The sequence below is a fragment of the Dendrobium catenatum genome, unplaced genomic scaffold (genome assembly GCF_001605985.2).
Source record: "Dendrobium catenatum unplaced genomic scaffold, ASM160598v2 fragScaff_scaffold_273, whole genome shotgun sequence".
NCBI lineage: Eukaryota > Viridiplantae > Streptophyta > Magnoliopsida > Asparagales > Orchidaceae > Dendrobium > Dendrobium catenatum.
The window spans coordinates 1,072,748-1,085,376 of NW_021318735.1; the positions used below are offsets into that span (position 1 = coordinate 1,072,748).

Sequence of the window (12,629 nt, forward strand, 5' to 3'; positions counted from 1 at the left end):
CAAGGAAAAAAAATCACGATTTGATCGGAAAAGAAAAAAAAAAAAAAACTCTAGGACAAAAGAAAGACGATGAGAGATAATCGTCCAAAGGGAGGAAAAAATAGCAAATCCACAAGGAAGACGACCAGATCGCGTCAGAAACTACAGTAGGACAAAATAGGCCAATCATATAAAGCAAACAAGGCTTCTACGATCCACAAAACCTAATAGGAAGGGCCAAAGAGGATCTTGAAACCCTTGCCTGATACTCATCGCGGGGGTCGTGCCTCGTGAGTATAACCTTTCCATCACGAATCGAGAGCGAGTAATTTTCCTCCGCCTTCGTGAACACCCTCACCGTCTGCTGCCCTTTGAAATACTCGCCATCTCCCTGATGTCTCACATCATCGGAGTATCCCGGGCGGTGGTGTCCCTCCTCCCGCCCGTACGGCGTCTCGTAGCGTCCGTCCTGTGAAGGATCATCGGCATGATGAGAAGGACGATGCGGCGGAGCCGGCTGAACTCCGAATAATGGCGGTGGCGGTGGTTCGAAGAACGGTGGCGGAGGGGCGAATCCCGAGCCGGGTTGATGGGAGACGTGGTGGATGCCTGGAGGGGGTTGGAAGACTTCAGGTAAGTTCACTGCCGGAGGGAACTGGGGACGAAGGCGGTTCCTTTCATCGTCATCGTCATCACGGTGGTGATGTTGGTGGTGGTGGCCGAACGGAAACTCCATTGTTGATGTTTGGGAAAAGTGTCGGGAGGACTGAGTAGTTAAAAAGGCAAATCGAAGCCTAAAATGGTCATTTTCTTTCTCCATTTTAGTTAAATTATGGCATTTTTTGTAATTTTTTAATCTTTAGCACAATATAATTAATTGAAAGCTTATTAGTCAATGATTTATGTACAAAAATAATATTCTTGTTTAATAAATAAAGTATTATATTTATTAAAACTAAATTCACATAAAATTGATGCTTAATTTATTATTAATATGATCTCCAATTAATCTATAATTTTATTTTTAATTATAATTATGAATATCTCATTAATCAATCTTTATGATAAATTTCTTCATTTTAAACTTAGATTAATCTATATAGTTAATCATATATTTATAAATAATCTGAAATTTTATATCAATTCTTTAAAAATTTTCTATCTATTTCCAAATATTTTTAATATAAATTATTCTTATATCACATTTACTTTAAATTAGATCTTTGCTTGACACAATTTAAACATTTCTATTTTTTTAGTAAATATTGGTGATGCGTCGAATTTGGCTCGACTCTTCACTATAAGAAAATGGGTCAATAGCGATACCCATTTGTTCATATGCTTGATTATCGTACGCTTCACAAATATATCAAGGGTCCAAGGGGGCAAAGCCCCTTGGTAGGGTTCGATATATACGATCAGGTCGCAAGGTCAAGAGTCAACACCCCCAGAACAAGCTGTGTATCACTGTGTACTATTTAATACGTAACTAATACACATCAATACATAGCTAATACTCACCAATACACGGTAATATCTAATAATATAGTAATCAATGTGTCATATTTTTATTACGGTCTGGATGTAACTCTACGTTCGATATTCACACGGACGTAATAATTTCTCCTTGATTTGAGCTCAAGGTCAATATTACCGATTTGGAACACAAAATTGTTATGCAAATGATCAAATCAGGCAATTGTTATCCAAAGATATAGTTCTAACACGTAGAACTTTGATTATTATATAATACTAATTGAATTATATCTAAACCAATACTCGTGCGACATCTCCGGTTTCTAATAACGTTGACTCACAGCTCCTACCATCACATCCATGCGCACGTGTTGCCACATGATCGCATCGCATAAAATCTGAATGATAATATTTTTTTTATTATAAATAAAGCACGCAAATATTTATTTGAAAATCGAAAGATTTTCATATGCTATATTTATTGCTGGTTAAAATATAAAAAAATAAGAAAAATAATTTAGGGTTTTGATTGGGTTTGGGAAGGGATGAATCATCATTGGATGTGTATTCTTCTGCCAGATGATTGCCGACATATAAAATAAAATAATTTGTAGTCAGATGATAATATTATTTAGTGGAAGATTAATCTTTTTGTCAGTTAAGATTTTATTTTTTTATTTTTGGATTTTAAGAAAAATGATTGTAAAGTAAAGTTAAATGATATGATGGCCGGTGACGGTAGTGGCTAGCGGCTGCACTGGTGGGCGACAATTGGCTATAGCAGTTCGTAGTGGCGATGGCGATGATGATGGTCAGTGGCGGCAGCCAGTTGGGGGCTGATGGCATAAGCGGTGGGCAGTGGAGGTGGTGGTGACGACGTACATTAATAGCACAGTTAGTTTGTAGTGAAAATGAATTCAATCTAAATTAGATTAGTTTTCAATACATAACAATGAACTAGGGAGAGAAAAAGAAATAAGTTGTCTATTTGTGATAACTATGTTTGAGCTTTGTTTTTTAGACTACAATCATAGTTCTCGTTGTTTTAAAAAAAAATTATGCGTTACAAAATTAATATTTATAACAGCTTTCAAAAAAGCTATTATTATTCCCACAACTATTTTATAGAAAATAACAATATTTAAAAACAGATCATAAAATTTTAGACTTGATCATTACTTTTTTTTTTATCAAATCAACCACCCAAATTTAAATATGTCCACGTTACGTTTTTCAACAGATTAAATAGCCCCTTTAGTTTTTTAATCATAGTGATATATAAATACATTTGAGATAAATCAATATAACGTGCTACAGGTGCAGAAATAGTTCAATTCAAGGCATCCATCTACCTATCAACTACATTGATGTCATAAATTATTTGTTGAAGGTGTTTACAATTATTTATGAAAATAATTATAAAATTATTAATATAAATATAGATTTTTGGGAAAAAAAAATAAAATAAAATTAGGTGTTAATGTGTTGTTGAACATGTACTACAACGCCCAAATAGCTAAGACAAACATCTTTGTATAAATGAAATTAGTCTTACATTTTATTTGTGACAGCTTTCTTATTGCTCCTTAAAACGATTTTTTAGTACAAAGCTTGTTGCGTCCTGGAATATTCGCGGCGGTAGAGAAATATATGATTTAATGCCTTAGCATTATACGAAGATCTAGCACACAAGAAGATAAGAGAGAGGGTGTAGCATTTATAAGAGACACCAGAGTTTTTATGTGGAAACCCCTAAACGGGGGAAAAACCACGGGGCCTGGTCCAGTTTGAATAAATCCACTAGTATTTGCAGTCAATTACAAAATAAGGCCCTTCCTTGTGAGAAGGTCTTGGCTTGATGGTACAAATGTACATCATATAGAGCACATTACATGATGGGAGTTACAATATAGACATGTTTGTTTGGTCGGCACGACCATAGTTGATAGGATAGAGGTCGGAAAGGCTGTTGTCTGGTGATGGAGGTCGGAAGGACCATAGTAGGCGATAGAGGTCGAAAAGACCGTAGTCGGCGGAAGACAAGAATCCAAAAGACCGTTGTAGTAAGGTGGTACTATGGTAGAATTCTGGGCATCAGGTGGTGGCCTGACAGAAGTTCAGGCCTCAGGTGGTGGTCCGGAAGAAGTCTGGGCCTCAGGTGGTGGTCCAGCAGAAGTCCGGGTGTTAGGTGGTAGTCCGATGGAAGCCCGGGGCTTAGGTGGTGGTCCGGCGGGAGTCCAGGCCTCAGGTGATGGACCGGCAGAAGTCTGTGCCTCAGGCGGTGGTCTAGGCCTCTAGTGGTGGTCCGGCGAAGGTGAGGGCCTCGAGTGGTGGTCCAACGGAGCAATGACGTCAGGCGGTGGTTCGGCGGAGATGAGGGCCTCAAGTGGTGGTTCAGCTGAGCAACGACATCAGGCGGTGGTCCGGCGGAACTCATGCGGTGGTCGAGGAGGAACTTCCTTCTCTTCTTCCTTCTATTCTCTTCTTCTCTTCTTGCTTGTATCCCCTTTTCAAGAGAAATGAGGGGTATATTTATAGATTTCTGGAGTGGCATGGCCGTAAATAGGTGAGAGATCAAGGATAAATGGGTAGTGATTGGATGGACGGCCGATATTGAATCCCTTGACTTGGACCCGTTTGGGCTTGGATTTGGTGTCGTTGGGTTCGTATTCTCGAGGCGCTCAGTTCGACTATAAGTTTGCTGAAATTCGAGTTCAGATGGTCCCAATTTTAATTTTGGAAGTTTCCAACTTGGTTTTGCATTGAGATTCGTGTCCGATCAAGATAATTTTTTGATGACATATTAAAGCTGTTTTAAGAAACAGTAAAAAAAAACAGTCCTAAACAAAATCTTAGAAAGTGAAGCAGTTATAAGCTGCCCCAATGGAATAATAAGTTGGTTAGGAAGAGCATAGTCTAGTGCAAGGGTGGAACCAACCTTCTTGTTTTGAGGGTGGATAATTTTTTTTTCATAAATAATTAATATAAAAAATTAAAAAATACATAAGACATTATTTAAAAAATAATAATGGACAGCTATATCAAACTAATTATTGAAATTAAGTCATATATATATATATATATATATATAATATTAATTTTTTTTTTATTTTCATATAAATAATGAGTTCAAATTTGATCTATGATATCATCATTATTAGTCTAATTATAATTACTTGGATTGGGTGAACAACTACTAACCATATAAGATTTATGTTTATTTATTATGTTTCATAATCATTTACTACTAATTTAATCTATCAATCTAACATCACATTATCTTCTTTATAATAATCATAAATTCAATTGATTTTGCCTTTTTTTTAAGCCTGTAATTGACAAAAATGAAATAATGGCTTAGGATTTTATGAATATCTTACACATATAAATAAACTAAGAGTAACACATAAAAGAAGAAATTTTTATTAAATTTTTTAAATGGGATAAATTATAATGCATGATTTAGATTTTGTTTGGGACGACTTTCATACTGTTTTCTAAAGCAGTTTTTTATTACAAAAAATTTTTTGAGCTAGAAATTTTTGTAATAAAAAGTTATTTTAGAAAGCAGTAAGAAACTTGTCTCAAATAAAATCTTAGTTAAAATAATTTCATTGTTAAGAATTAAGTATTATTAAGGATGTGTTTCTTCATTACTTGATAATATGGCATTAATCATGAATGATATATAAATTTTACAATTATAATAGAATTAAAGGAGTTTTGAAGTATATACACTACCAAAAAATAAGGTAATCGCATCACAAATTTTGAGCTATCGCGGTGGTTTTAACTACCACAATTTTCTTTGCAGCGGTTCTAAAACCGCTACAAATACGCTATATTTACTATGCGTTACAACGACATTCCGCAGCTGTTTTACGACCGGCGGGATAGCAATTACGAATTGCTAGCTATTAGAGTTGATTAGACTTGCATGAGTGTCATGTAATAGTTGATAGCGGACAACGATATTAAGGTGTTGTTTATTAGTTGGCTTGGTTATTCTTTATAAAAAATGAATTGCATGATCGGACAAATAGGTGTAATAAGTTAAATGTTTAGATGATATTTGACAACAGCTAACAAGAACATCAAAAGATGAGTAATTGTAGGTTTTTGGCTTGATCAACCCCCCTAATATAAGGAGAATCAATCGATTAAATGTCGAGCATGCATAGGATGTAAAACATCAATCATTGTGGACATTATTGTGGGCTTCGAAAATTCGCACCCCGGCCTCCCTGCATATGAGAGTTTTAACAATGTTTCGGGTCAAATTTTCAGATGATAGATTGACTTTGGGATAAAGCACAACCCAGAGATTTCACCCTCATTTTGTGACTTTATAATATGGTTCTAGGTTTCTCATAGGCGCAAGAACCTATGGTTAATTACCCCTCCCATAACGAGAGAGCACTTTCGATTAAGGCTAGTCATTAAAATGTACAAAATATCTAGCATATAGTAGCAACATATGAAAATTTTGGAATTATAAATTTATTATTTTTATACTTAAAGAGGATGGTAGGGGAAATGATAATGAGCCTGATCAAAATCCCATGGTTTCGTTGTTCCGGGCCATCATGGTCTCAAGTCTACTTAGTTAGAGGAGGTAGTCGACCCAACCTGACAGAAAGATACTTGTCGGCAGCCATGGGTTACTTCGTCCAATGTTACATTGTAGATATAGGGTGGATGCTTGCTTAAGGGGACAAATTTTAGTCAACCTTAGCTAACAGAAAGCTTTGTGCCTTATTGAGTGCACCCTATGATTCATTACTCAAGTGGATTTTAACCATTGGAGAACATACGTGCTTTGACCGTAACCGTGATATAATTGTGCTATTTTGCAACAAAATCACCCAGTCAGAGGACACATGCCATGTCCCCGCTGTCGAGAACTCATTTGAGAATGAATAACATTGATACATTCAATTAGACATTTTAACTTTTTGTGAGCTGAAGTTATTCTGAATTTTATCATCCTTAACAAATATTTGCAGATGATGAATAGATTTTTTGCTTTAAATTTTAAATAATAAATTTTATTTGAATATCATAAAATTTATCAAGATTTTGTTCCAAACATGATTTAATTTTAAAATTTGAGTGTATTTTAAGTGTTTGAAGTCCCCTCTTGTTGAGAATAGCTTTCAACACGGCCATCATCGGGGTGACCGATGTCACTTGAAAATATTGAACCTTAAATATTTGAATTTAGAATTTTTGGAGATTTTGGACTTTGTGAGTTTTGGATTTTTTATGAGCATTTGGGTGGCATTTTGAAAGTTTGAAACTAACCCATCCGGTTGAGATAAACATTGAACACGACCATCATCAGGGTTTTATTATAGCCATTAGGACCAGTGAACCTTTCATTTAATATGAACTTATAAAATCAAATACTCTGGTCAGCACTACAACCGTGTATTTGTTAATAGTTCAAGTTATGTCAACTACAGTCCATTTGAATATGAGGATTATACTTGAACTTAGGTTCCCTTTTGACTTGCGTAGCAATCTCAGATTTTATTTGTATCTCGTGCACTTTGTCCAAGCATATGTAGGATTTTAAAAATTAATATGCATGCTTCTCAAGATGATGACTCACTTATCAAGGCGGTAGCACTCTTTTCAGGGCAGTTGCTTGCTTCCCAAGGCTGTTGTACACATCCTAGAGGCGTCGGGACCCTACTTGATACTATCTATTTTTATTTTGAAAATTTTATTTTAATGTAAGAAGGGGGCATTAAACGCCTTATGTTCGCTTGTAAACATGTTGCAGATCCAGTAGCTTTTATTATTATTTTTTTTTTCTCAAATTTGGCTCCTACTTATTGGAGTAGTTGTGTACTTATCCAATTAACTATATGCTTCTCAAGATAGAACTTTGAGATTGAATAAATAACATATCAAAATTGCTCTTCATGTAACTTTTAGGCGATTACTGCTTCACATATTAGATAATCATTATTCCTCCGTATGATAATCCACTAAGGTATAAGTTGGTGCAAATTTTTTGCACGCCAAGTCCATAGCTTAAACGAATCAATATAATCTCTCAAGTATGTTAACTATATTAGTCAGCAACACTTTCAATCTAGGTATTTTGGTCCAATTGACTAATACTTCGATCATCAGAATATTTAGACACTTGCACAAATAGACAATTTCGATGCCGAAGCATCACCCCTTCAATTGAATATTTCTAAAAAAGTTCTCAGCAAATGTCTTTGTGGTTCAACTTGGAGTCGTACTATATATCATAAATATTTGGACCAATAGTAAATAAAACACAAGATGGAAATTTTTCATTAGAGAGTTTATGTATACTTCCTAGTAGCAAGAACCCAATTCTCAAGATATACCCATCTATTTTATTATTAGCTATTGCATATGCTTTAGATACAAGCTTTTTCTAAATTAGTAATCTTGGTCGCTCCATCAATTTCAAGCATTAGAAGAAGTTCACCATATGAATGTAGCATGCATTCTTTAATAACTTCTCCTTTCTCATAATTTTTTTTTAATAAACATTGCATTATTTATCAGGAGAGGAGAAGCTGAGACACGAGAGACTTTGAAAATCAGGAGAGCTGAGGGAGTTACGTGAAATTGAGATAAAGATTAAGGCTTTTTTTTGGATGATTTTTTTGTTGCTTCTTAAAGCGGTTTTCTAGTATAAACATTTTAATTTTTGTACTAAAAAATTGCTTTAAGAAGTAACAAAAACAAAAAATAGTCACAAATAAAGCCTAAGACTTATTATATTAAGTATATGTATAGGCGGTAGAGTTTCATGCAAAGTCACACCTAGCACTCTTAGAGCATCTCCAACTGAAAATCTCATTTTTCACTACAAAATACCGTGAAATCAAAAAATGGCGTGATTCATCTCCAATCGAACTCCATTTTTCCCCCTTTTGCAGGAAACCGTCGCCTCTTCTTTCGCGCGGCAAGTTCAGTAGGGACATAAAAATGGCGGAGATGAATTGCAAAGCCAATATTGGCGTCCCACTGTTCATCCGCATCCAAATAGCAAAAATTTTACTGTTCGGCTGGAGCTGTTGCGGGACGTCATTCAAGCGTTTGAAGTTCGGTTGGAGATGCTTTAAGGGCAAACATTGTAAAATAAGGCACGTAGAACTGTGGAAGGACAAAACCTTTAAATGAAGGCACACGTAGATTTGGTTAATGAAATTGATAAGTTTTGTGTTAGGGAATGATATCATGAGATGGATTGATTAATACTTTTATGTATAACTTTTGATAATAATATCCATATATCATTTTTTTTTATCAATTTTAATTTTAATATCACATTAAAAAAAAAAAAACTCGTATTATCAAATTTACTCTAATTACACAACATATTTAAAAATAAATTAGTTGTTCATTAATTTTGATTTTTTATGATTATTATTATTCTTATTTAGTATGATAAACTCGCACAAAATTTGCATTTATTGCACATTTCAATGTCCGTGTCGTCGTGGCCTCCTCTACCAACATTTTTTTTTTATTTTCACTCATATAAGGATCCATGCAACATTATAGTCATTTATTGACTTTTTTTTTTGTTCCGAACACAATGTCGTAATTGGTTTAGCAAACATATGACGTTTAGTCAATGTTGAGTGACATTTCGTTCGTAGTCCATCAATTTCGACTGCTTTCGTTCAATTGGATTGCGAGGAGTCTCTCTTTGATTAAATTCAATGCTCTAAACACATCGACCTATCCTGTTTGAAAAATTAGAATCCCTTCAGACAATTTCTTTATGGCATCATGATAGCAAAAAATCATACTTATCATCATTTTTGATCGAATTACACACAAATAGCTCCTCTTTGATTAAATTCGATGTTGAATGTATCGATGCAGTCTATTTTATAATCGGTCACAATTTGGATACTTTCATCCCAGTCGAGACACATCGATCTTCATTCTAAGCGATGTCTTATTTACCAACAATAATAAATCATCGCCTCCTTTACTTGCATTGATCGTGCTACATATGTAGAGATCAACAATAAATGTATCGACTGTATAGAATTACAACTAAAATTCCTTTCTAATACAGCTAAATGTTTACAATCTTTTTTTTAAAGAATATTTTGGGCACCCAAAACAAAAAGAAAATTCTTAAAATGCCTATAATAAAACAACCCACAAATATTGAAATATTTCATGGTATCATTAATGTAGTTTTGTTATTCTAAAACCATGAGAGGGATCATTACTAAGTTCAATTTTGTTTTCCTTTTTTGTTAGCATTTAAAGAAAAGATGCATGGATTATTGGGGATAATGAAGAATTTAAAATTTATTTTTGTAGTTTTTATAATATATGTGATTATAAATTTCACTTGATTGGAACGAATATTGATGCACTATTTATATTAAAAAAATTTAAAATTAAATTCAAAATTTAAAAATCCAATTTTAACAAAATTATAGTAAAATTAAGTGACTAAACAAGACGACAACTATGATAATAAATCTTATTTGATTTGAGCTCAAATGAGCCTAAATCAATTAATGCAAAGTTGAAAACTTCATAGCAATAATTGAAGGATTAAATGATCTTCAATTTTTAGAGACGGCTCGACGAGATGAATTCAATAAGCCCGAGATCACTCGATGTAATGCCATTGAAGTACTTAAAATATTGAATAAATAGTTCATGATTTAAAGATTAGATATGAGTTATGTGAATGAATGTTATATAATCTTGACCAAGGTTTTGAAAATCGGACCGGACAACGAACCGGAACAAGCAAAATGGCACTTATAAATTATTATAAATAGACTTGTATTCTCCGCAAGAAAAAAGAGATATGGATATGAGTTTGAAGATATCTTTGAGATTCGAAGAACTGTAAAACTTTATCTGATGTCAACTTCGATGATCATCACTAGCAACTACACCATCCAAGTTCATTGTTTGATTGTCATCACTTGAGATAAACAATGCTCGCCCAATTTTGAGCGAGAATAATTTACACCGCAAGCAAGTTCGTTAATTGGACTGTCGTCACTCGCCACCCACTTGGTAGCTGTCGGCAGACATATTAGAACACACTTCAAAGTTATTGGATTTTTTCTGAGATTAGTATAGTTTAGAATGTCATATACAACACTAATTTTAGTATAAATTCAAGAGCTTATGATACAATTTGTATTAGAATATCTTGACACAATTTATTCCTGGTTTACGGCGACTAAATAATTGTAGAATTATCTTGAACAAGTGTGATGAAAATATTTTTTAAAGTGATTATCATGCGAAGATTTTCTATTATATTTATCTTTATTGTCTGTTTTTTGTTTTTTTGTCACCATCAAAAGTTTTATTCTGTTAAAATCCTAAAATTTTGAAACCTTAAGATTTCAAGAGTTTTCGCGGGTTAGACATGTTGGTATCTCTAGAAAAGAAAAAAAAAAAGAGTTTTCGCGGGTTGTTTCCTTAAAGACGAGCGCCAAATAAATTTATTGGCCTAGGTCGTCAGGATATATATATAATTCAGTGTAAAATTCACTTGTCACAATTTCATTTGAGTCCAAACGTAGAGTTAGGCCCGGACTCCGCACGTAATAATTTCTCGCACTATTGATAAGCTTAACAAGTTGGAATGTACAAATGATGGCCGTTTATGATGAATTAGAATTTAATTATCAATTTAAAATATATTTATATAATTTAAAATGTCGTTATAAATTGTAAAAAGTAAATAACAAGAACATATTACAATCAAATTCATATAAAATATATTTACAAATTTTTAAGAGACATAAAATATAAATTAAATTAAATATCGGACAGCTAACACTGCTTGCGTGATGACTCAGCCGTTAGTTAATGATATTAATTAATTTATCTTTTTTTTTTAATTTTATTCATGTAGATAAAATCTAAATTTAATATCCTTAGAATAGTTTTTAAAACTATACCTCGAAACTGGATTTTATATTTTTGTTCTTAAAAATTTTTAAAAGCAATTTAATTTTAATTTGACATATTAAAAATTATCATACTGAACGTTTATTATTCATACAACTTCAAAAATATATTAAATAATTTGTAAAATAATTCATATTTTTTATCAAAATATTGTAATTTTACTTTATATAAGATGATAAAGAAAATTGATCAAAGAAAGTTAAGTCATGCAGCTTTTTTATAATTTCTCAATAAATTAATATAGGAAGAAAATTGAGTAAAAAAATTCAACTTAAAATTTGATCATAAAGAATTTTATATTCATAAAATTTATATATAAATTTATTTACATAACATTTTTACATCACATAGGTGTTAGCGCAAGAGTCGATGATATGCATCAGCCTTATATGTGATGTCATGTGTCGACGTTTTTGGCAATGGGGGAGAAGAAATCAACGGGCATCGACGTTTGTATTGACAACATATATCAACCTTATATGATATGGTGGCAAGCGTTAATATTGTTAGCTATGACAGACATTAGCATTTCTAGGAATGACATGCATCATTTTTATAGGTGATGTCATGCGTTGATATAATAATCAATAAAGGATGATAATAGTCCAACTATTGTAGTTGAGAGTAGGGGTGACAATTTCCGGTCATAGGTCGGGTTCGGGTCGAATCCGAAACTGACCCGGCACTATTCAAGTCAACCCGAACCCAACCTATTTTTACAAACAGGTCAGTTTTTCAGATACGAACCCGACCAGTTTTCGGTCTTGATCAACCCGACACGACTCGAAACTGCATGTGAGAAAAATCAAGCTGATTGTCCACCCAACTTTCGATGTTTCTTGTCAACTTCCTCGTAATGCTTGCAAATTGCTTACGTTGGAACGCTCGGTCTCTCAACTTATACACACACGCATTTGAATAAGTATTTTTATGCATAAATTATAATAAAATGAAAGCAATACAATTCTCACATTCTAAGGTGTCCAATTTCCTACACCTGTTTCCATGCTAAATTCTATCCTCACCTTCTATTCAATTATCTAAACACCAATTCAGCTAAATCTCATCATATTCCTTAACTTTTCTTCAGCCAATTCAAGAGTTTATACAAAAACAAAGCAACCACAAAAACTAGAGTTCTTCTCTTCCGAACTATAAAAATCCCACCTTTAGCCCATCTTTGGCAAGCAAGCAGAGCAATTTACCAG

The 12,629-nt window shown here is 33.4% G+C and overlaps 1 protein-coding gene across 1 annotated transcript in view; it reads right to left on the bottom strand.

Moving 5' to 3' along the window:
• Positions 1-6: 6 nt before the first annotated feature.
• The window catches only part of LOC110113491 (ricin B-like lectin R40G3), a 27,753-nt gene continuing 15,130 nt past the window's right edge, over positions 7-12,629 (bottom strand). Inside the window, exon 5 of the mRNA XM_028693412.1 lies at positions 7-348. Coding sequence (XP_028549245.1) covers positions 188-348 — 161 coding nt within the window. The 3' untranslated portion in view covers positions 7-187. The remainder of the gene's footprint in view (positions 349-12,629) is intronic.